Genomic DNA, 24980 nt, shown 5'->3' with positions numbered 1-24980 from the left:
AACGTTGACAGCTTTAAGATCAAAATGTTAAATGCTTACATTTAAATAATTAATCTATAAACTTTCCACTTTTTCTAGTTTTTGATTATGATTTCTGGTAGCATTTTTTACCAAGTAAAAATGAATTGCTTTATCAGCTTTAATTAAGTGTATTTTTATTAAAGATCTCAGGAAAATGATCTCGATAAATTTAGTTCAATGATGTGTATATTATGGGTTATACAAGACCACAGACTGTACATTCATCAGTGAAAACTACATCAACAGTTTTCAGATTTAGAACAGTGAGGTACAAAAGCCAGAGACTTCACTGTGTGAGAGTTAGACACTGACATTTGTTTTCATGAGCACCACAGATCTAAATCCAAGACCTGGAGATGATTCAAATTCAAATTCAAACCTAACTAATTTTTCTGCCTTTGTTTTTCTTTTTTACCGAGAACTACATGTGCCATCTTAATTTCATCTACATTTTGTCACTCCAAAAACCTCCAACAAACTTCAACTATTTATGAAGAGTTATATGAAGCAATGATCAGAGAATAAACAGCCGAAAGCCCATGAGCACAAGCAAGTGTGCACTTTATTTGAGGGATTTAAAAGAGAAACACCAGATCAGACACCAAAGTATTCAGTCAGAGGGAAAAGTTGCTGCCTCAGGGGAGAAACTGGGGAGGGGGAGGGGTCAGGTAAGGTCAGCTATTTAGGGACATTGCAGAAAAGGCACTTTTACACATTCAGCAACCACACTGACAGGCTCACTAAAGTCAAAAATGATTTAACAGTGAAAAAAGTGTGTTCCTCTAACCCACCATCAACAGGAGACCATGTAAACAGGCTGGTTTCTCTGTACAACACCAGCCAGGTATTAGGTTGAGGATGAGCTTGAGGATGCAAACATAATGTTGAGTCATTTCACGGATGATCTCACAGACAGATGAATCTGAAAAGCTCCTGCAGCACCACTCTGTGGCTCGTATGGGAGGGTTCTTTGGAGTACACTCAGGGAGCCAGTAGGTGGTGCCATAGGAGACAACATAAATGGGATATCAGTGATGAGTTAGTAGAAAACAATCTCTAATTTCAGTTTAACTTATGGAGACGCAATGCAATATTTCTAAAATCAAGATGAAGGTCTCTTAGACAAAGAATCAGACCAGTGAATAGTAATGTCACTTTTACAGCTGTTTTTAGCCTTAATCCTGTTACTATACTGTGTTGAACACTGGTGAGAGGATCAAGCTACATTTACTCACATTACTGTAACACAAGTAGTTTTAAAGAACATGTACTTTTTGGAGCAATTTTAACAGTCAGTATTTAAGTTCTATTTTTGCCTTTGATATATATATTATATTATTCAAATTTTGAGAATGCAACAAATGAAAAGAGTCACGTTAAATCTGCTGCTGACTCGATGCACCACCTGATGACCAGGTACAGTAAAGCAAAATCAAACACACACCTGCCAGGTGCATGCTGGGTCTGGCTTAACAGTAAACGCTACGAACTGTGGTCCCTTCGGCTGGAAGTAGAGCAGCTTATGGACGACATCACGGTGCACAGAGCGAAATTCAAAAGTGTGCGTGCAACAGATGACTAATGGTCGTCAGTCACTTTACAGAGTAGAGCATCAACTACTGCGTTGCCAAGCAACAATTTGTCTGCTCCAATGTGTAGTATGTTGTTTGGTCATTTGATTTTAGTTGCTTAATACTGATACATGAAGTCTATGGACTATTAATTATCAGTTATATGCACATGCTACAAAGTGCCTAATGAATTGATAGGTGGTTTTCAGTTCTCACCTGGGAATGCAGACAATATATCGCTCACCCTAAGATTTTCTTTGATTAAAACATTACTACTATTTAACATTTTTAACTCTTTCTTTACCCAAAGTAATACAGTAGCATTTATTCAGAATACATTGTAAGTAACTTACTTTTTTAATTTTTCTATTTACTTTTATCAAATAAAAGTTATTTTATATTAGTGTAATTTCCCAGTACTCTTTCCACCCTTGGTGTTGCTACGTATCAAGGAGCAAGTCAAAGAACATCAGGGGAAGCAAAGGCATTAACTGTGTTTCCACCACATCCTGGGTTTAAAGTAACAGGAATGAAGGAAAAGGTTGGAATTTTTGACTACTACCATTCAGGACCCTCAGAGTGAATATGTCTAAAAACAAATAAATACATTTAAAAAATAACCTTCAGTTTCAAGCTCAACATTCACAAAGGAGCTACTGCAGATGTAACATTGAAAACAAAAGTCTTTTCCATTTGGGGTTACTTGAACTAATGTGCTGTGCAATTCCAGTGGAAGATTCAAACTCCACAAGCAAACAGTTACAAATCTGATTCCATGTTCTCGTCTTACAGAACTAACTCTGTTTGGAAAACCAGAGCAGTCACGTCTTACATTCACTAAGCTGATTGTTCGCAGCCCCTCATCTCTTTGTCTGCTCTTCATGTGCTTCCATATCAGTTCTGTTTTTAATATTGTGTGTAGGTGTGGCTGAGTGGCAGACGGTAAATCGTGGCACACGTTACTCAGTTCTCCTACCTCACTCGTCAAACATTATATAAATCATTTCAAGTACAATGCTGCCATGGGAGAAAGGCAGCCCCCGTCCAAAGGCAACTGAGCCTGGGTTTCTCTGTAGCTACACCCAGACTCAGTCTTAAGGAAGGGTGAGGACTGTGCCATGCCTTTTGGGGTTTTTTTGGTCAGTAAAACATTGACACATTTATCATCTGAAACACTCACATTAGATTTAAACCAACAAAAAGTACAAATATAGAGATTTGCCACGTGCAGCCCAACAAGACCACAAGGTCATTAGCAGCTTCTGACTTCTCTGTAAAACGTCAGAAAGAACATGGCCTGAAGGGACTGCACAGAGAGGAAAAATAAGCAGGTTTATATCACTCCATCTAATTTGTGCAAATTTTCAAAAACAGACAGGATGTGTGCTGTACGGGAAACAGGGCTGATGCAACACTAAATGGCTATAACTCAACGCAGATAGGTGAGACTGGAAATTACATTTAAAGAGAAAGCAGCAGAGGACGCCAAGCTCTGATTGCTTCTGCACCTGAACTGCAATGAGAGAAACTTTTGAATCTGTGGGATACTGGAAATGTTTCCATTACTGGCATGTATGACCACGGTCCTGTTGGAAATCAACAATAAATACAGTTTTAATATAATTGTCAATTGTACCAGACACTTAACCCTGCAAAAAGTACGAGGTGAGCCGCGAGAGCGAAGATAATAAAAGCTGGCACCACTGCTCAAATCTGAATGCACCAATTCTCCAACACTGCTCAGTTGAATATTTTGGCAACTGAAATACATATGTTGTCTCTTCAAGGATGTGTACACGACCAACAGGTGGGAAGAGGGCATGTTTTCATGATGTAGAGGCTGTGGTGATGTGGCTGTGCGTGCAAGGAGGAAGGGGTGAGAAGGGGTGAGAAGAGGAGGAGGAAGGAGGAGGAGGAAGGAGGAGGCGAAAGGAGGAGGCGAAAGGAGGGACGAAGACGAACACAGGTTTATCTGTAATACACCTAAGGCCTGCTGGGAGATCAGAGGAGGGGTTCAGAATTTCAGCTTCTTGGGCACCTCCCACGAAAAGACGTCCCGACCAAAGTGGCCATAAGCTGCAGTGCCCTGGTAGATGGGCTTCTTTAGGTCAAGCTCCCTGCGACAGAAAAAATAAAAACATTTTATAAAAACTGTAGATATTTGTTAAATGTGTACAGCGAGGACTTACGTTGCATGTTTGTTAGAAAGAAAACCACTCAGAAATAAGACACCATACCTCACGATAACCCCTGGACGGAGGTCAAAATTTTTATTGACGATGTCCAACAGCTCCCTCTCACTCTTCTGGGATGTCCCATAATGGAAGATGGAGACAGAGAGGGGATGGGCAATTCCAATTGCATAGGAGACCTAAAACAGATGTCAATTATGCACATAAAAATGTGTTTATCTAAAACAAGAGAGAGGGTGGAGAGACCGGAAATCATTTAGTATATATGATATATTTTAATATTTAAAATGTCAGTTTTTCAATTTGTATACTGATGAACAAGTACTCACATGAATTGAGAAAAAGCAATGTAAAATGGTCACGGATAAATCCGCCTAGTCAATATATAGATATGAGAGTTTAATATGAGACACAAATATGTCAGTACAGAAAGGATAAGCCAAAGATGTGTTTCATTTAGAAACTATGTCTACATGTTCTGACACTAAAATGTTCTTCCTTGCTAATATCTTAAGAGATCTTTATCAAAAATTGTATTTGTTTATAGAGAGAGAGGAAAGAGGAGAGAGAAAGAGAGAGGGATAAACCAGCTGATTATTTTGCCTTTGGATTTATTTAAGCTGTCACATATCATGAACAAACATCTGACTCAAAGATCTTTTATGACTTACACTGTGAACAGAAGACGCACAATCCAAACAAACACTCACCTGAACCAGCACACGCTTGCAGAGCCCAGCTTTTACCAGAGATTTGGCCACCCAGCGGGCGGCATAGGCTGCGGAGCGGTCTACCTTTGTGTAGTCTTTCCCAGAGAAAGCTCCGCCCCCATGAGCTCCCCAACCCCCGTAAGTATCGACTATGATCTTACGTCCAGTCAGACCGGCATCACCCTGTGGGGAGGAACAGGCACATTATACATACAGTGGATAATTTGAGAGAACCCTCTGACAATTCCTTTAAAGTATCTGTTAAACAAATTAAAGATTTGAAAAGAAGCTCAAGTCTCACCTGAGGTCCACCAATGACAAAGCGGCCGCTGGGCTGCAGGTGGTATATGGTGTTTTCATCGAGGTAACCAGTGGGAATCACATCTTTCACCACCTGCTCCTTCAGACAATGACGCATGTGATCCAAACTGATGCCTTCATCGTGCTGCACAGACACCACAACAGTGTGGACACGCAGCGGCACCATGGCACCTCGATCCTGCCTGTACTGAACGGTCACCTGATGGAGACAAACATTAAAAACATGTTAAATAAATATTAAAAAAGGAAAATTAACTGTTCTTCTTTAGATCCGTTTCAGTTCCCATCATGAAAACAAAGACATAACTTTGGTTTGTGGTCTACAAGTTGGAGAAAAAAGCTGTCTGAAGACATGCTGGTGGGCTGTTCGGAAGTTGAGTCTAACCTGAGTTTTGGAATCAGGCCGGAGCCACGGTAGTGTTCCATTTCGGCGCAATTCAGCCATCTTGGCATTGAGCTTGTGGGCCAGGATGATAGTGAGGGGCATACACTCCTCAGTTTCATCAGTAGCATATCCAAACATCAGACCCTGTCAGAGGTGTAGACACAAACCCCAGCATTAATACAGATACAAACTTTACATCACCAACACATCTCTGCTCCAGTCATCTTTGGATCAAAGCCAGAACATAAATGTAAGAACAGTCCAACCTGGTCACCGGCTCCTACGTCCTCTTCATTTCGGTCCAGGTGAACACCCTGAGCGATGTCCGGGGACTGCTGCTCCAGAGCCACCAGCACATTGCAGGTCTTATAGTCGAAGCCTGTCGGACAAAACAACTACGTTTCACACCTCAGTCCTCAACGCTGTGCTTCCTTTAAATGGGGTTGGGTTAACATATGATGATGGAGACAGTGAAACATTCTAATTGTTTGAGGGGGGGTGTACTTGTTCACCAACCTCAGAAAGTAACTTTAATGGAAGCATAAAAAAAATGACCAGAACACGACTACTAATAAATAATAAGCAATAAATATACTTCCCATGTGAAAGAAGATACTGGAATTATAGTGCGTCTGTGCATTTGTGCATAGGGCAGGGTGTGGATCACAGTGATGACATTGTGATGACAGTATGCACCTTAATTTAAAAAACACAATTTGTTTCATGACTTGTGAACACACTGTACTGAAATGTGTGACTGGATTAGTCAAATGTATGTTAACTTCATGTAGAGGGATTGGTATTAAACCAGGTAACAAACAGCCCTGTAGCTAAATTATTGAAGACTGATGACTAAAAGTAACAATTAACCAGCTGATTGTTAAGGGTGCGTTAATAAATCTAATCTGAAATGGTCAGAGCAACATACAGAAATTTACAGTTTCAGTGATGTTAAGTACTTGATCAATGAGCAGTATCAGTAAGAGTAGTGTTAAAATCTTGATAACACCCATCCCTTAGAAATGTGGTGTCAGCCAAGGCGGCTTCATTAAAGCAGTTTAAGCTGAAAGGTAAGACTGCAAATCTGCAGGACAGGACATCACCCGGGAAAAATACGAAGCTTTTGCTGAACATGGAGGCTAACTGCATGAATGTCAACCTGAACTAAACTCACAACCAACAACTTTCATCACGGTACCTTTGGAGGAGTCATCATAGCCAATGTCCTTGATTGTCTCTCTGACAATCTTCTGATAATCAACGGTGGCTCTGGAGGTGATCTCCCCGGCAAGCAGTATCATCCCCGTCTTAGCAACAGTCTCTGAGGACACAATGACGTGTAGTGTGAGGGGTGAGAGGGGGGTTTAATATAATAGATCACTGAAAATACAGAGGTGACAGGGAACAGACAACACTGACTGGCACACTGAAGCAGCCTTAATCCTGTATTTTAAATAATTTTACATCAACGTATGTTATGACATTTATTTTCAAGATTCATTCATTAATTTGATGCAGAAAACAGTCTCATTTTTGTGAACCTGTAACTGTTAAGTATTAAGTGTTGCAGCTTTAAGGCATGAACCCCCCTTTTGAATGATGCATCAGATGAATCTGTGGCAGACAGCAATCTGTCCAGCAGATTCAAGTACGTGTTGTGATGCATGTTGTCAAATCTGGCATACAACAGCTCACCTTTGGTGCAGACATGACGATGAAACATCTTTGCATGGAAGTGATCAGATACAGTACATGGAGGTTTGAGTCCTGCTGCAGCTGACCTAGCCCTTCAATGCTTATCTTCCCTCTCTCTCTCCCCCTTCCATACATTGAAATTGCTTAAAAAACTGACAAGATTCCCTAAAGATAACCTCCTTCTGAGGAAACTAAGTTGCTCACCTTCATGCACTCACTCCTTAGTTTCTGACATGTCTATAAATGTATGCCAAGGTTAAGGTAAAGCTTTACCAAGAGATATAGTATCTTATATGCATGTAATTATGGCAACCTCACCTTTACTTTGCATATGCACATTTCAACAACAAACAATCAGTAACGGACACACTAACCACATGCTACTTTGGCATCAGGGTCTTGTGAGAGGTGTGCATCCAACACAGCATCACTGATCTGGTCACAAATCTTATCTGTGGAGTAGACATGAGAGAATGTTTCAGAAACCTTCAAAACACACATAAAAACACTTCATGACAATACTTATAGTTCAATGCATGGAAAAAATATACACAGTAGTTGAGGACTCATTGAACAAGTTCACCCCATTCAAAGTAATTTGAAGAAAATCAACAGCATTCTTCGAAAATGATTGGTTAAAATAAAAACTGCCTGTTTTACTGGATCTACCCAAACACAAATAAATATAAATATATTTCTACTGTTAAACTTAACATGCTCTTGTATTATAAAATGAATTTGTCAGATCTTTCAAATAATGAAGGAAGATTCTGATAACTTTTAACATCCAGGTTTAGGGCCTCAGGTCTTGAACACGTTACTGCCTCGCTCATCTCTTAGGGACTGGAGACTTGACTTCCCTTTAATATTCTCTGTGAGTGAGCCCCAACACCATTCCAGACTTGTTTGGCAGCATTCTAAGGAGGACTTTCACCATTCACATGAGTTCCAAATATTTTACCTGCCTCATAAGAAAAGACAACCTTTAAAGAATGTTAATAGTAGCGAACACTGCAGGTAGTTCTACTGTCCTGAGCCTATAAAGTTTGTGGATGTGATGACTTTACACACACAGCCGAGCAGCAGCCCCTGCAGTACCTATATTTAGGTAGAAGTAATCCTATTATCCGTTTCATTAGAACTGCCCCCACTACCTGAGTGCAATTCTGAAAACTGCGGCGCACTCGATGAAAACCGGCTGAATAGATCTGCAATTAATATGCATGATTAATGAATGCTTGTCACAAACACCAAACTACAATGAACAGTCTAATGCAACAGCCGTGCAATAAGTCCAACCTTCATGGCAGTTTATGGGGGTGACACTGTTTAGTTAAGAAGCTCTTAATGGTCAGTGTTGGGGATGGAAGGTGTTAACATATAGTTTATTACCCTCACTGACAAACTGCCTTCAAAATACAGATAAACTAAACAGCTGCTGCTTAGATTGAACAGGAACAGCTTTGTGAAAGTAGGATTTATTGCAGGGCTGTTGTTTTAGACGGCATTAGTATAATTAATTTGTACCTTATTAGAATTACACTCCGGGGACAAGTAAAGTTATTTTGAATGATGGACTATCATATGAGAGTTTATTAGATATGAATTGAAGTCATTATCTTTTCTTTTGAATGATATCAGTGTATTTTTATGCATTTTACTATAATGTGTCCTGTCTTGCTTGTTTTTATTCTGTTTAATTTAATTTAAATGTTCAATTGCTTTGGTTTTTCTTTAGAGAAATATCTTCACTTTAAATATGTTCACCTCACATGTTTAGTCATATCATCCATTTGTTGTGTATCTTAGTGTTTTTTAGTCTTTTGAAATGTCATATATAAATAAACTTGGTTTGACTAATTCTTCACTTATAAACACCGAACTGCTTTTAATGTGTGATCGTCATGCAATTTAATATTTTCTTAAATCCTTGCTTTTCAGTTTAGACCTGTTTAAAACAGTCCCAGCCGAGAACTAAGCGTGACGCAGCCTTTTCTGTCAGGGCTCCCACAGAAAAAACCTCTCAGGGACATTTCATTATCCTATGTCAAATCTCTCTTAGAGACAATTTGATAAGTGTGCTTTCTCCTAGTTCTGACTGTACCATCTGTTTTTTGTTTTCCATCGTCTAATGTAATATTTCATCTTGTTTTGACTTTTTCCTCCTCTGCAACTTTTCTTACTTCTGTACTCTTACTTCTGAAATGCTGTGTGACCTTCAAATTGCTTTTAAATGTTTTCTGGTGTTTGCCTTTTAACTGTTTCCTATTGTTTGCATTCAAATGTCAAACTTGTGAATCACCTTTAAAACTGTGTTTTGAAAGGTGGTATTTCAGTAAAATGAATTATCACTATCATCATTACTATTATAGTGTCTTTGAGCATTGTGAAAAGTGCTATAGAAAAGATTAATAATAGATAAAATAATAAATAATAAACAGTATGCAGTACATTATTGTTAGTTTCTTTGAGCATTGTTAAAAGTGCTATAAAAACGATTAATAATAAATAAAATAATATATAATAAACATTATACAGTAGATTATTATTATTAAATCATAAAAAGCCACAGAGGTCTTGTATTAGCCATGTTCCTGGGTCTAATGGTTCCTAAGGTGTAAATCCATGTGGCTAGCTTACTTGTGGAGCCACATGATTGGCAGGCGCTAACGGGGGGGTTAGCTTAAACAGCTAGCCGCCGTGTTGTTAACTCTGAAAATAACATAAAACCCTGAGTTCCCCTCCTGGTGTTGCAGCTCCTTTGTTCTCCGGGCTGTGGCGTGTTGCCCGTGTCACTTTACACGGCGTGTGGAGGCTGCACACAGTGTGGTACCAGAGCTACAGGGGAGGATGACCGGGCTCCTCGGTGACCGGCTGACTGACAACACGCTAACAGCGACATGCCACACGACCTTGTTTGAAGCTAGCAGGATGCTACCAGGCTAATTAGAGCTAAGAGTCAGACAACTCACCGGGGTGTCCTTCTCCCACCGACTCGGAGGTGAAGAGGAAACAGTCTTCATCAATGAACGAGTCGCCGTGGAAGCCGTTCAGGTTGTCGTTCATTTTAGTGGGTGAACACACTGTGAGCTAACCAGCTAGCAGCTCACACACACATACACACCCACACACACAAACACGGACCTGCTGCTTCAGATCAGGTTGTTTCAGCCTTTTGTACCAATCTCTTCCTCCTCTCACACACACACACACACACACACACTGGTCCGCCTCTGCTCCGGTGTGAAATATTGAGAACTGAACTCCTCTTCTCCTGTTCTCCTGTTCTGGGACTTTATGGAGCCTTCAAGTCATTTATCTGCAGCCAATGTTGATGTTGAGCTGAGACCACGTGGTGCGAGGGCGTGAGTGTGTGGAGAGAAACTGTGCACGAGGTGAAGCAGGAGAAAACACTGAGGCGATCAGATGTTGAGAATAAAGTCAAACAATATCAAATATATTCCTCAGATGTTGTATTTTGAGAATGACGTCAAAATGTTGAGAATAAAGTCAAACAGGTTTTTTTCTTCTTTCAAAAATGAAAATAAAATAAAACTAAATCAGATGAATTTAATTTTACATTCCAACAATAAACTGAGAAGAAAGTCATTTAATTAAAGAGTTTAAAAATTGCATTTCTAGAATTAGGTCAGAATATATTTAATATAATCTGTTAAATTTTAATTTCAAGGGTAAAGGCGAAATGTTGAGAGTGGAGTCAAAGTATTTTTTTTTTTTTGAAATTTCAAGCTGTATTGAGCCTTAAAGGACTGAAACTGCGCAAATATCAAATATCTAACTTTGAGTCCATTTCAGACCTGGAAAGTCTACACACTACTGGCACACCAGACTGGAGGGTCGCTGCTTCAAGTCCATGGACTGACAAAAACACATACCTGGACCAGACCTGCTAGAGTCCAAGAGGACAGATGGACTCCCCCTTTCCCACTGTCTAAGTGCCCCTGTGCCATGCACCTTACTCCCCCAACATCTGCTCCCCAGGCGTGTGTATTGTGTTCCTTGTGTGCTGTGTTCACACAAATGGGTTGTTGCATGAAGTGTCAGTGTGCATGATTGTGGGATAATAAAGGAATCTTAATCTATATTACTTCAGTCACCTGAACAGGTTTATGAGTACGTCATCAGGGGTAAATATTGTCTAGTACCAACTTATGCAAAGATTTTGGCCTGAAGGAAAGTATTAAGCATATCACAAAAAAGTAAACTGAAAAACAAATTATAAGAATTTCCTCTTGTCCTGTTTCTTCTCCAAACAAAACCTAATTTAAGAATCACAAGGAATATCATCATATCCAGTCACTGTATCATAAAAATTAAGCTGTCCTCTGTTCAGTGTTAAAGTCAGTGGCAGTTGTGGATCTGCAATGATGGTTCGGGCTTGACTTCAACTTTCTGCAGCCAATATGCGATTTTAAAATGACTTTCTGAAATAGTGAACACAAAACATGAGCTCTGGCTACTTTACTTTACTGTCGGCATCAGGTGCCTTAGTTGCCTGCCCATCTGATTAAACCTAATACTCAGGGGAATGTGCCGCTTGTTTCACCCTCTCCAGCGTCTCTCTTTGGTTTTAGATGTGCTTGCTAATCCAAAAGAGATTATCTTGATCACAAACATCAGGAGGAACCGTAAGCTGTGTACAATCGTCTCTGTGAAAACCTCAAGAGCTTCTTTGTCTATATTAATTGGATGTGAACGGACATTTTGTTTTATTGATTCTATTTGAAAATTACTGGATCTTTTTGTTGGTATTGTCATTATTAAACTTTATCAGCATATAAATTATTTCCTTTTTTTTTGTTCTGTATCAAAGCTAGTTTTTGACCACACTGACCTTTGCAGTGCAACATGTTGGTTATACACATGTGCAGAGAGAGAGAACAAAATCCGAATTATGTCACAATTCACAAGTACAGTAATTGTTTTTGTTCTAATGTGCCCTCCTCACCTCTGCACAAACAGATAGAACTTTTTTGTGTTTTCATTTCACCACTTGTTCCGTTTTTTTTTTATTTGCACACTCACACAGATAAATAACAGTGTTTTCCTTAAGCAAACAAACCACATTGGTCTAAACATCCACTCACTGAGCTCTATAGAACAGGGGCTGTATTCACAAAGCTGCTAAGAATAAGAGCATTGATGCAGGATTATTGTTGAAGTCACATGAACACTTCAGGATGATTGAGTTTGGAAAAAATGCTCTATCTCTATTCATGACACATCAGATTCATTTTATGAATACAGACCGAAAACTATAGAGTTAAAATGTTTAAACCATCATTTGGTCCAAAATGCATATTTCACATATTTAAGTCTTAACACATAGTCCTACACAAACCCACAGACACACAAACACACACTCTCTCCCTCCACTGTGAACTATGATACTGTCAGTGTTTCTGGTCCGGAGTTGTCATTTCGACGGAAGCTCCATATTGCCGTTGATAATAACTGCTCACATCCACCACAGGTTTACTCTGGTTTCACATTCAATATGTTTGTTTACGTATGATATAGCTTATGAGTCTATAAAAGCACTTGTCGTCGCTGGGAGTCTGGGCGCAGCTTCGAGTCCCAGATACACACAGTGTATGAGATGATGGTCGATTCAGAGACAGAACTGCAGAGCTACAATGTGGAATGTTTGCAAACTACGTTAGGAGTCATTGACTGTGCTGCTTCTACGAGCACAGAGACAGTGTGGGGTCGGATCAAATTGATGCTTATTTCTACGCAGTGTCCGTTTCCCCGGCCTTCCCGATGTGCTTGACCCCTGAGGGGCTAACCTGAGCTGGTCTGTGTTCACCTAAAATGGCAGCGATGAGGGCCTCTGGTGCAGTCACTCCACTACCTGGAGACACAGGACTGCGAGGACTGAGCGGGCTGATGGACGGAGACTGCACTGTGTTGGGGGACACCAGCCGTTCCTTCTTAGCAGCAGAGCAGGGTGAGCGGCTTGGCGTCTGTCCTTCTTTGGAGCGAGGGCAGAGGCTGAGGCCCTGCAAGGAGGGGAGGGGGTTGGAGGAGAGAGTGGGAACCGCCGGGCTGCGGCTACGCCGGTGGCGATGATGGCTTTTGCCTGTTTTAGGACTCGGGCTGCGTGAGTTAGGAGCCAGCAAGACAAGGGTGCTGTCATCCTCTGAGCTGACATCAGAGCTGTCGGAGCGATGCATGGTGGGACTGTGGACTGGTATCTTGATCTGCAGAGGATGGAGGATTCAAGAGAAGTGAACTTGATACGCAGGAGTGCTAAAGGAAGCTATGACCAGAAGTATGTGGACACACTCCATCTCCTTTGCTTAAGTAAATAAAGACATCACACAATGTAGAAATACAAGCTTAAGTCAACCTTCAAAGTATTACTTAAATAAATGTGTCAACAAAGTGTACTATCAAAAATAAAACTACCCCTGTGCAGCAGAATGTCCCATTGTCATATTTTTGTATTATTGGCATATACATTATTATTGGCATTGTACTGAACTACAACATTTGAGGAAATGGACTTCCTGATGTGATGTTTTTCCACCACAGATTAAGGGAAATCCTATGATACAGCACAACAACCTGCCTCAAACATTGTGGCATAAGTATGGGGAATGTTTTTCATTTAGAAGTGAAGTTTTTGTTTTCTCAGTTGATGTGGAAGAACCTGACTAGGCTGCACAGAGTCCTGATCTTATCTCCATCAGTGGTTAAACTTGCTTCTGTGTCTCTGCAGCTATCGTGAAAATAAGCAAGACTGATCTTACCTGAACGGGTGTTGACAATCCAACGATACTGTTCATATTATTGCTGTAGTAACCCAGGAGGTATTCACAATCGTCTCTGGGCAAATCTTCCTCTGAAAACGTCACCTGGAGAGAAAGAGAGAGGCAAAGAGTGAAAGAAAGAAATCAGCGTGAGTTCAGCTGCGGCACAAAATACATCAGAGAGTTTCAGTATGTGACAAACCTGTGATGCGTGCTCTCCCTTGGCCCACACGTAGGCCTGGTAGTCTTTGTGATGTCTGAATCCGGCCTGTGCAGCGAGAAATGAAGAACGTAACTGTAACATAATAAAGATCTTTGCATTTGTGAATTTGGGTTATAGTGAATGAAGGATTACCTTATATATTGCTACCCAGTCCCATGAGCTGCGCTGATAAGTTGATGCAGAAGTGAATCTGACCGTGGCATCGGAGACTTTACACCACTCCTTACTGACCTGCAGCTCCACCAGGGGCAGGGCCACCTTGAATGGGAACTGGAAAAAAAACAGGACGTGGCATAAAACAGAGGAATAAACTCTGAAGAAGCATCAAAATGTACAAAGAGAAGATGTAACTGAGATAGTTTTCTGCCGTATATGTTAAGTGTCTCACATGAAGGGAGAACAGGGCAGAAACAGGCTTGTGGTCGCTGATGGTGTAGCCCATGTGACTTCGGTAGGTGTGCTGCGTCACTTTAGTTGCCCCACCGAGCCACGAGGTCAGACCCCGCTGTAGTGCTGCATTGTGGGAAGGGACCGGGGAGCCGGTGCGTCGGAGGCGCCAGAGGATGCGATCCGTCCAGGCAGGTTTCCTCTTCTTAGCACTGACACAAATGGAAACAAGAGAGACGGAACAGTTTATTAGGCCTCACTTTAAAAAATAAACGTGGTTATAACATTTGCGAAGGAGGTGACAAACCTGGTGTCGTACGTATGAGTGCCCACATCAAACTTATAAGTCGGTGGGAATTTGAGTGGCCCCTCCATGAAGCCCTCCAGGATGGACTCGGTGTTTTTAGCCATGTTGAGCTGTGGAGTTGACAAATGACAGGAAAGTTAAATATGTGCTACAGCGGCGCCATCTGTTGGTGGAGGTGTGCAAGACAAACAGGTGGCATGAAAAGCCTTCCAGAACAGCCCCCTCTCAGAACAAGGTGGATGTTTCCTCACCTGATCCCGCTCCCACAGAAGAGGCAGCTTGTTGCTATCGATGGCACATTTCACCACATGGATGTCGTAGTCTTCAATGCGGAAATTTAGATCTCCAAACCAAAACACAACACTGGAAAAATACACAAACCAAAAGTCATTGCATTTAACTTACTCAAGATGCATAAACAAACAAATAGGGAGACTTATAACCCTTATTATCATATATAACCTCCTAAAATTCATTTATTCTCTGATGTTATCAGTTTTTGCATAGTTCTGTTAATTAACACACAGTGAATGACTGTCGGACATGTGTTTGTAATTAAGCTGACTAATGGTGTGCACTTTCTATGGGTGGTAAAAGATTATGTAACATTTCGTCACCCACTCGTGGTCCAGTACACCAGTGGCAGTGCCGCCTTCAAACTGCTGCTGCTGCAGGATGCTCTCAAAGTCCTCCATCCGCTGCTCCAGGTTCCTCATGTGAGCTGGCAGGTGACAGTTGAGGAAGCACAGCGGGTGTCCGAACACCGTCATCCTCACACTGACACCCCCTTTATTCCCCTTAGAGTGAGAGAAGAGACAAAAATAGATCCTGTCTTCATTTACATTTAAACACTGATCGCATGTATCATCCAGATCTGTGTTCGGGTACAAGGTCGTGTTTTTATGTTTTGCTGCCGCGGAGTCAAAGAACCAGAAAGCCAGACAGCCCGCTGCTGCACTGCCCTCAAAGAGAAGGAGACTGCACCAGCAGCAGCCAGGGGTGATGCTGACATCAACACGCACAGGAAGGTCACACACTGACATATGCACCCACACGTGCATGCGTCTGCCAGCAGGAGGGAGCACGCACGCCACCTTTCAACACCCCATCCCTCCCGAAGCCCCCTGACTCAACCCACCACACATGTTGCAATAAATCTCTGAGCAGCTCTCTTCGATGCGCAGCACGTACCCAGTATCCACCGAGTCCTGTGCGTGTACTCTCTGTCTGCACGCCTCTGAGGAATGGAAGATGGCAGAATTTAGAGAAAACCAGCAGCAGCACGCCCTGCATTCGCTGGGACGCCACCTAACAGATGGGAGGGATGAGAATAACAAACAAATAAGCTAAACTTTAGATTTCATGACACAACAAGGGGTATGAGTAAAAGAGATCTAAGGTATGAGACATGAGCAGCAACATTTTGAACTTTTACCGACCAGAACGTATCCAAAAGGGCTGAGTGTGTCCATGCACAGCTCGCTCCACTGGTCCGAAAAAAGAGCATCCTTCAGCCTCTTGTTGATCATGGAGTTCACCTCCTGGAGTCTGGACCGTGCCAGGAACAAGAGTCATGTCACAAAGTGAAGATGAGCGAAAAGGACAGTGATGTGTAAAGGATCAAAATGAACACAGATGACTGAGTGGGCACCGTGTCCCTGGCACCGCTGAGCCTGCTGGGAACACTTGCTTACCCGATGATAAACATGTCGACGTTTCCGTCTGAAACATTTGGTCCGAACAGAGAGGTGATATCATCTGGCGGGACAGCTGAGCCCACGTTCCATGTGACGATGTACACCCTGTCAGGACATGGGGGGAAATTGCTGCATTAGATTTAAATTGTGTATAGTGTGAGAGAGGACATAATCTGTTCCGTAATCCTCAGGGATGAAGCTTTCAGCAGTGTCTGTATATAGAAAAAAAAGATAAGCACAATTAAGCACCTCTCTGTACCTCGATGATGACTAAGTATTTCACGTGTGAGTGTGTGTGTGTGTGTGTGTGTGTGTGCATGGGTGAGAGAAATAGATGGATCTAACGCTCCAATAAAACTGAACAACCAGCCACACTATTATATTACATATCAGGCCTGTAGCTTTTTAGCTGTCCATCTTCTCTTTTATTTTTAATTCAGGCAGCTGTTTGTTTTCAATCATCATTAACAACCTATGATATACAATTAATTTCCATCCATCTCCTCAGACATCATGAACACGTACAGCTAAAAAAACTACAAACATTAAAAACAGCAGCATTTTTATGTCAGAAAAGAGGAAATTCATATTTTATTTTTAAATGTACCTTGTTTTTTGCTTTCATACAAAAAAAAAACTAAAATATTGGAGAATTTTCAACATTCGATCAAGTGCGATTTTCAATCTGCAATTGCAGATGACAAGGATCTATGGATCATTTTTTATAGCTGTTTCAAACTTGATGTTGAAACCAAAGAAAAGTAATAGTTTAGATTATACACTTTGGATGTTAAGTATTTGATATTTGTAGTCAGTGGGCAAACATAACCACTATGATCTATATAACCCTAAGATGTATGTGATGAGAAATGTGTAACAGCCGGACGAGCAGAGGTTGTTGCCATCCGAAGACCTTTTTTGAACATTTTCACCTTCGTATAAACACAGGTCTATGAATTTAAGAGGTTTTTACAAGCTGACATTGTTTATGGCTGAGGAACAACAGGAGTATAAGCCCCCGGGAAGGCTGCCAACTAAATGTGGCCGTGTCTCTCTGTCAGATTCATAAAGCTCTTATTGAAATGTGCAGCCTTGCTTCATGTGTCACGGTCTGGCTCAGCTTCTGTAGCTGTGCTCACACAAACAGGGATCGGCACAGTCAGAGGTAAAAGCACAGACTCATTTAATCTGACAGAAGCTACAGTGGGTCTGATAAAGTATTTTAATAAAGCTGTTAATATTTGTCTCACCTGAAGTCATTGTTCTCTCCTGCCGGCTTCTCCGGCTGCACTTGGCTCTGTGTTGGGCCCCCGGGTGAAGGGCTCCTCTGCGACTGACCACTGAGGCCTGGTTTGAGACTGAGGCTGGCGGGTGGGTTCGGGCTGGGAGTGGGACTCAGGTAAGGCTGGTTGGTGTAAGACTGAGGACTGTGGGGACTCTGAGGACTGTGGGGACTCTGAGGACTGTGGAGAGGGAGGGAGGACTCAGTCTGTGGCAGGACGTTGGCACACTGAGGTCCTGGGATGCAAACTGGGATCAAATCTATTTCCTTGGAGAGGTCAGCTGGGATCCTGGTTGGCTTCGGAGCAGGTTTAGTCCCGAGGGCGGTCGGTCTTGGCCGACTTATGCTCGTCAGCGTCGCTGTGCTTGTGTGGCCTGTCGGTTCTGTCACTTTCACGGGTGGAACCGGTGCCTGGACGGGGCTCAACCCAGACTTTGGTTTGTTGGGGAACTCTGGTGGGATGATGAGAGCTGGCTCCTGGATGGCAAGTTGTGGAGGTAAACCTGGACCGGCTGCAAGTAACGCACAGGGTCCAGGCTGCACTTTGACCCCACATGGGTCAGTGCTGGTTTGTTTCTGCGGCATGTGATCCATCGACCTGAAACATGAATTTTGTTTTTTAAAAAACAGCACAACACAACGGATGCAACACTGCTTTGTGATTCTTAGGAATCTCTGATGATGTTCTCATGAGCAGGTGACAGGGCTGAGGAACTAAACCTTCATCCTGGGTTACATCAGTGGCTCAGCAGCTTTATTTACCCCCGACCCTTTCTACGAAGCAGGAGACAGGTTTGGTCATTTTGGGATGGAGTGTTTGATCTTGATACAGTTTGATCTCAGATCTCAAAAACAGGGGGATGCATGCGAGGGGACGAAAAGCTGCCAAAGACAGAGGACATCAGACAATGTCAGCAGATCCTGGATAGGTCACCAGATAGAGGATATGCCTGACATGACAGGAGGACATGGAGCCATTTAGTTTACCTTCCCTCCCACACAGAAATGAAACACCTCTTTTAAAGTATTCATGACATGCAAATGAAAAGCTCTTTGTGTCTGGAACATTGATCTGACCCCAGTTCTGTTATTATCTGCAGAACAAAAGCAGGGATTGGTGATGATTCAAGTTTGGTAATAGATCTGCTTTAGAAAGTGGGAACTTTCATTGATTAAATACCTGAGGACAAGTGGGCCTGTTTCATATTTTATAACCCAGTGCATGAGCCTTTGAGTCTGGATGACAGCTCCATCATATGAGTCTGGACTGAGCAGCATCCCAGTGAAAACACGAACAGGACAGAAGCTGTTGTGTCTCACAGACCTCGTGAAAACATTTCTTACCTTTCACGCGTTTTTCTTATTTCCAAGGTGAACCGCAAAGGTGATCTCACAAACGCACCGAGAGGGGAAGCATCAGTCTTCCTTCAATCAACGCGACAGGACGGTCACACACACCGGGAGAGAGAGAGAGAGAGAGAGAGAGAGGCGAGGGCAGGGTCGGTTGTTTACTGGTCCGGGGACACACCGGTCCGGTGACGGCCAGCAGGACGGATGGGACCCGTCGGTGCCGTGGACAGCGGTCGTCTCCGTCACGGTGCACGGACCCGCTTCTCCGCGCCGCTCCGCCGGGCTGTCAGGACAGGAGGAGGCGCTCGCTGGTGTCGGACTCCTGCATGTGGATGTTGGTTCCACAACACAACAGCTGATTATTCCTCATCCCTCTTATCGTGGATGGACGGAGCAGCGGTGCGCTTTTCTCTCAGCAGCATCCCGCCTGCACTTCCTGCACACCGGCACCGTACCCATAACCCACCGGGCGCGCTCACGGTGCACCCCCACCCCCCTCTCTCTCCCTCTCTCTCTCGCTCCTTCACACACACATGCACGTCTGTCTATAGTTGTGAGGACACTCGTTGGCATGATGCATTCCCAAGCCCCTTACCATCACAACTAAACCTAACCCTTACCCTAAACCCAAGGATCAGAGAAGTTGTCCTCACACTTTCAATTGTCCTCACAATGAAGGTATTGAACCTAAATTGGCTCTCGCAACTATAGAAAAACACACACATTTGTACTTCTATCTTATTGAGGACACTCATTATCATAATGCATTCCCTAACCCTTACCCTAATATAAACCTAATTCTAACCCATGTCCTCACTTTCCAAAAATGTCCTCACTCTGTAGGTTCTATATGCTTGACGTGGTCCTCACAAATACAGAAGTACAGGAACATGCACATGTTTGACTTGCATTCCCTAGGATACCATAACCAACCGAACTACATGACAAACCCTAATTCTAAAACCAAGTCTTAACTATCAAATAGCCCAATGATAAAGTGAGGACCCGTCAAAAAGTCCTCACTCTGTAGGATCTATGTGCTTAAAGTGGTCCTCACAAATACACAAGTACAGGAACACACACACGTCTGACCAGAATGAACTGATCATCTGTCCCATATCAGTGACGCACCATCTGGGATGCATGATGCATTCCCTAGCCCAATCTGGGATTGGTGTGTCACTGATGGGGAGAATTGATTAACATGGCCGTTAAATAAACTTCACTTTCCCTCATGAGGCGCAACAACGATCTAATGCAATCGATAAAACAACTACGCAATTAATGGTTTATTTGCATTTGTGCCAGTCATTTGTAAAATTACATTTTGCAGAGACTGTGTTGAAAGCATGTTCATTAAATGTAATTTTTGAAGCATCATGTTTATGCTAAATATTGTCCTGATTCCTGATGTGCCCTTGTGATGCAATGCACGACTGCAAGAGCAAATTTTCCACCTAAAAATTTTTGGCTTCTATTTAATATTAGCATTTCAGTGGCCCTACTCAATGTAATAATTAAAAGTCCTAAAAAGGTATTGAGCTGGTTTTGTTTCATAAGCCGTGCATATGTCCATGTGTCTACGTCTGGAGAAACTGGTGCAGGGATTTCATGACGGCTTCCTGTTGAAGGAGCATTCCAGCAAATAAAGTTGTGGGCCTCAAAAAAGTTTGCTTGTTAAACATCTCAACCCCCCTGATGACATCACAAGAGTCATTATCAGAACCTCAACAACAATAGACACAGAAAACTTCATCAAATGGAACAAACTGGAAAGTGGAATTTCAAAAAAACAATTTACTCATTGAAATGTTTATTCAGGCTGTGTTTATTCACCATGCTAGTGGAGTGCCCATATAAACATCCCATAATCACACACTGCACATTTAAACCATTCATACAGGTGTTGGTGGAAATGTTTCAAATAAAACACCATCTATTCCCTCTATTGTACTTTTCTGAATATATATTCTAAATTGTCAACTTATCCATCAACATAACGTTTGATATCTCAAGAAAAACAGCCTGATAATGGAATGGATGAGTATTAAATGTGTCTTTAATACTCACACATGTCAGTCCCTGTACAGCATCATCGAAAAATTTGTTCCCAGATTCTCCATGGCCTTGACTGGGATTAATGCAGATGTGTAATCTCAGTGGAATGTACTGATCCGTAGCACCAGCTGTCCACTGAGAGCACACAGACAACCATAAGTCCCTGCTGACACACACACACACACAGTACAAATACTACACATTAGGCACTTTACATTCATGTTCGTATGGGGCATCAGAGTTGAACACATTGAACACTTAACCTTTCCCCCTGTGGCAAACTGACAAGAGTGCATGATATTATGTTTTGAACTCATGTTGTTCTATAATGTTTGTTTTGATTGAAATCACATCGAGTCATGCAAGGCTGTGTCTGACTGTTCCAGGAGTCTACAGCCGCTTTTTGGTTTTCACCAGGCCTTTCTCCACCAGGCAGCGGTAAAACTCCTGGATGTACGTGTACACACACTTCCAGTCGGGCTCTTTCATCCGGACTAAATCATCAGGGTCCAGCAGAGGGGGGCAGCCTGCCAGCCTCCTGCAGACAGAGAGCGAGAGTCACTGACAAACGACTCCAGGAAAACAATGACACAGACAAGTATGTTGTCAAACTGTAAAGCTGCCCTGTCTTTATCTGCAATTTACTGCCGGAGCTCATTCCAGACAAGGTACATCTCTATGGTCATATAAGGAGTGAGCGCTTACTCTGCAGTGTTGAAAGCCAGCTGGAAGTTGTCCCTGGGCTTGTTGGGGTTGAGGATGGAGTACTCGAACGCATCAGGGAAGAACCGGTGCACTAAGGCGCAAAAGGCTATGCCATCTTTCCAACTTGAGGAGAAGTTCTGGATTTTCACCCCCTGTTTCATACACCAGAGCAGAGTCAGTTTAGAAGATATAGTGGCAGAGAGTGAGCCATAAGGGACAGAGCTATGTATAGCTCCACGGAGCAATAAGAGAGTCTGGGCATATTTACCTCATATGGCTCTGTTTTGGCCCTGCACCAATCCAGAAGCATCTGTTTGACATTTTTAGCATTGGGTACTGCAGCAGCAGGGCATTTCTGGACTGAGGCTGCAGCAGGACTGGTCGGGCTGAGGAGAGGACACAATGATATATCACAGATATTCAGGATTTAGCAAATGTTGCTTTAAGCAGAAGAAACTTTTCCTTTTCTTTTGGGTGTATGAGGTCACTAAATAAATACACAGGATGACTTAACTCCCTTTGAAAGAGACTGATGCTGGCATGCATCAGGAGAGTCCTTAATACAAATACAATGGATTTAATTTGCCGTGTAATAAACAATCAGCGGCAGCATCAACTCCAGTTTCAAAAATGGCCAAACAATGATTGGTTCTGAATCATCAAAGAAACGAATGAGATGGAAGAATGGATTTTCCCTCTCAGGCTGAGAAATGATGGAGAAATTGTCAGAATGAGAAGGTTGAGATTCCTTTTCCTATATGTTTTGTGTAGAGCTGGTTACAAATCAAGCATTGCTGTATATAGAAACTAGTAATTATTGTTGCTGGAGTTCTGTACTGATATTTTCTTTTTTTTAATTAATCAATAAAATACAAGTGTTTAAAAATGTGCTCGAACATTGTATAATAAAAATGATGAAAAGGAGCTGAATTTGTAGGAATGTCTAATTGAATCCTTTCTCAATGTTTTTTATAATCATTCTTTTTAAAGTTCATGTGCTGAAATGTGACTCACCTGCCTGCTGTCCGGTTGAAGGGAGTGGAGGCTGATGGAGAGGACTGACCTGTCGGTTCTAAAAAGAGAACATCAGCAACAGTAAAACATTGAGTATAATATATTCATGGGCAACAGAGGTGTCAGAGATTAGCTGTATTAATCTGATTTACTGTTTGTTGATGCCTGCTGGTTCATGGACGCTCTGCCTGTGCTAACTGCTGAGCCTGTCGTCGCTCCTTTGCCGAGGCCCTGCTGCCTCAGGTCCTGCTGCCTCGACCCTCGCTCCTTTTCCCGTTTATCTGATCACAGACGGTTGGAGAATTTAGAAAGCAGGCAGTGTCAGAGGAGAATGTGGCTCAAGGCTCACTCAGCTTTTACCTCTCTTCTTCTTCATCAGGTCTCTTAATGCAGTACGAATCATTCGTCTCTCGTCGAAATCCCCTGCGTTGTCCAGCTGGAAAAGCAAAACAAAAGAAAAGGAAAACTCTCTCTACAGTGGCAAGCTATTAATTCTGACCGTGCTCTTCAAACACTATTTGCATCATATATTATATATTTGGTCAAATGATCACCATGTTTCCATGACACTATGGTGAGAGATCAATCGTTGGCTCACCATCTTGTTGAGAACCTCTTCATCTTCAATAGCAGCCAGTTCCTCACTGGACACTGCAGCTGATCCACCGTCTGTTTTTGTCTCCATGTCTGAAAATCAACACACATAAACACACAACAGTTGACTCTGACTTTTCTGACATGCAAATGGAACAACTTGGATTCAGAAATCCAACATTCATCAGGACTGGATGTGTCTGAATCATTTAAACAGACCAGATAGTGCTCCGGTGTTTACACTGAATAACCCTAGAAACGCAGCATAAAACACTGCATCTGTTCTACTTGCAGTCTTCAAATATAAACAGTTTTGTGAGTCTTAACAGAAACATACTGAGCGTCCACGCAAAAAAATTTGTTTGTCTTAGTGAAGTAGCACTCAGTGTGTCTCAGCAACAGGCTGAGTGCAGCAGAGACGGAGCAAAAGCACGTACAAATATAGTAATGTAGTGGAACAAGACCATTGCAACAAGAATCTGATAACAATGCAAAACTATGTGCTCAGACACAGAGGAGAAGTAGATTATTTAAAGCTTAAAAGATTTGGAGATAGAATACAGTATGAAATGTAAATTGAATGGTTGTGGTTTTGTTGGCCTGCTGAGATGAAGTGTCACTCACCTGTTGATGGGATCTTGTGAGTCTTTGGGCTCCTCAGAAGTTTTCAGCGCACTTGTCTTTGAGAGCAGTGAGAGTTGCAGTCTGACATCAGACCTCTCACCACAGCGCGGGATTCCTGTTTGGAGAGCGAGAGGAGGTCGTGCACAAGAACCACCCAAGATGGGAAGAAGGTGTAGGAGGAGAAGGAGGAGGAGGAGGAGGAGGAGGAGGAGGAGGAAGGAACCACAATCAGGTCCAGGTCAATCAGTCTCGCCTCCTCTGGCCACTGCATCCTGGATGGATGATGTCATGTGAAACTTTATCGGGCCTTCCCTCAGCTACACTCCGTTTTTTTTGTTGTTTTATTATTCACACATTTGGCTTGGTCACAGTTAATTTTAAGAAGTCAGCTGCAGGGAAATAATTTAGTGAGAAATTAAAGGAGTTAACAAAAGGAAAAAACTGTGAGCGCTGCCTTATTCAGGCAAAATACTGACCACTGAACTCTGTTTAGAGAGAAAGGAATTTGTAAGAGTGAGCGCACACACGCACGCACGCTCGCACACACACGCACACACACTAAGGACATTTTGTTTTAGGAGATCTCATTGGGTCCAGTCCTGTCTTTCTTCTGCTGCCTGTGTAGACATGCAGTAATTATTTTGTCCTGTTGTATCTGTCCTCATGTCAAACCACAGTGGCCGGTGGCCCTAATGACAAAGTGATGTTTTCTTAAGAAGTTGCTTGAATAAGGCAGAACACGTCAGTCTTCATAAGAAAGAAGCATGAAAGTATATGATCCACCCCAAGAATTAAATGTCTTGTAAAGTCCAGGGTTCCTGCACGCATAATGAGCACTGTCTCCAAAGCAGAGCAGCAGACAAATCAGAAATCAGACCAAATGTGCCACCCAGTGGTGAAAATTCATAACCGCATCTGTTTCAGGAACTAATTAATTAAATAATATTATGAATTAAATATTACCAAACAAAATCCAGCTTTTCTGCAATGATTGCTTTTATATATATTTTTATTCTAAATAAATGCAAATATAATATTTTTACTTTTAAACTGTTGTTCAGACACAAC

At 42.2% G+C, this 24980-nt stretch overlaps 3 protein-coding genes across 3 annotated transcripts; all 3 read right to left on the bottom strand.

The window, feature by feature from the left end:
• Nucleotides 1-556: 556 nt before the first annotated feature.
• Nucleotides 557-10249, bottom strand: mat2aa (methionine adenosyltransferase 2Aa). Its single transcript, XM_020082287.2, has 9 exons — nt 9868-10249; nt 7270-7347; nt 6399-6521; nt 5467-5579; nt 5201-5344; nt 4796-5014; nt 4495-4677; nt 3830-3963; nt 557-3709 (listed from the first exon to the last, which is right to left on the bottom strand). Exons 1-9 carry the CDS (start codon nt 9959-9961, stop codon nt 3607-3609), a joined length of 1191 nt encoding a protein of 396 aa, XP_019937846.1. The 5' UTR covers nt 9962-10249; the 3' UTR covers nt 557-3606.
• Nucleotides 10250-11394: 1145 nt separating this feature from the next.
• LOC109626534 (inositol polyphosphate 5-phosphatase K) lies at nt 11395-19433 on the bottom strand. Its single transcript, XM_020082570.2, has 13 exons — nt 18912-19433; nt 17536-18165; nt 16283-16390; nt 16028-16136; nt 15780-15896; nt 15210-15385; nt 14840-14951; nt 14589-14698; nt 14283-14493; nt 14027-14164; nt 13874-13939; nt 13672-13776; nt 11395-13119 (listed from the first exon to the last, which is right to left on the bottom strand). The coding sequence occupies exons 2-13, from the start codon at nt 18159-18161 to the stop codon at nt 12649-12651; spliced, it is 2349 nt and encodes a 782-aa protein (XP_019938129.2). The 5' UTR covers nt 18162-18165; nt 18912-19433; the 3' UTR covers nt 11395-12648.
• Nucleotides 19434-20726: 1293 nt separating this feature from the next.
• smtna (smoothelin a) lies at nt 20727-24880 on the bottom strand. The gene is made up of 8 exons (XM_020082571.2): nt 23913-24880; nt 23293-23381; nt 23055-23130; nt 22847-22975; nt 22695-22752; nt 21949-22066; nt 21681-21832; nt 20727-21513 (listed from the first exon to the last, which is right to left on the bottom strand). Exons 2-8 carry the CDS (start codon nt 23377-23379, stop codon nt 21366-21368), a joined length of 768 nt encoding a protein of 255 aa, XP_019938130.1. The 5' UTR covers nt 23380-23381; nt 23913-24880; the 3' UTR covers nt 20727-21365.
• Nucleotides 24881-24980: the final 100 nt, after the last annotated feature.

This window comes from Paralichthys olivaceus, chromosome 18 (genome assembly GCF_024713975.1).
Source record: "Paralichthys olivaceus isolate ysfri-2021 chromosome 18, ASM2471397v2, whole genome shotgun sequence".
Taxonomy (NCBI): Eukaryota; Metazoa; Chordata; class Actinopteri; order Pleuronectiformes; family Paralichthyidae; genus Paralichthys; species Paralichthys olivaceus.
The sequence above is the reverse complement of the archived record's forward strand: the minus strand, read 5'-3'. Positions and strand labels throughout refer to the sequence as shown.

Coding starts and splice junctions, on each gene's coding strand:
- mat2aa (XM_020082287.2), bottom strand. CDS start 9,961: ATGAACGACAACCTGAACGGCTTCCACGGCGACTCGTTCATTGATGAA. Junction 7,348..9,867: donor GGTGGGAGAAGGACACCCCG/GTGAGTTGTCTG, acceptor TCTACTCCACAG/ATAAGATTTGTGACCAGATC. Junction 3,710..3,829: donor CGTCCAGGGGTTATCGTGAG/GTATGGTGTCTT, acceptor TTTCTGTCGCAG/GGAGCTTGACCTAAAGAAGC.
- LOC109626534 (XM_020082570.2), bottom strand. CDS start 18,161: ATGGATCACATGCCGCAGAAACAAACCAGCACTGACCCATGTGGGGTC. Junction 15,386..15,779: donor CAGGACTCGGTGGATACTGG/GTACGTGCTGCG, acceptor TCTCACTCTAAG/GGGAATAAAGGGGGTGTCAG. Junction 13,777..13,873: donor AGGGAGAGCACGCATCACAG/GTTTGTCACATA, acceptor CTTTCTCTCCAG/GTGACGTTTTCAGAGGAAGA.
- smtna (XM_020082571.2), bottom strand. CDS start 23,379: ATGGAGACAAAAACAGACGGTGGATCAGCTGCAGTGTCCAGTGAGGAA. Junction 22,753..22,846: donor CCAGCAGGCATCAACAAACA/GTAAATCAGATT, acceptor TTCTCTTTTTAG/AACCGACAGGTCAGTCCTCT. Junction 21,514..21,680: donor CTGGCTTTCAACACTGCAGA/GTAAGCGCTCAC, acceptor CTCTGTCTGCAG/GAGGCTGGCAGGCTGCCCCC.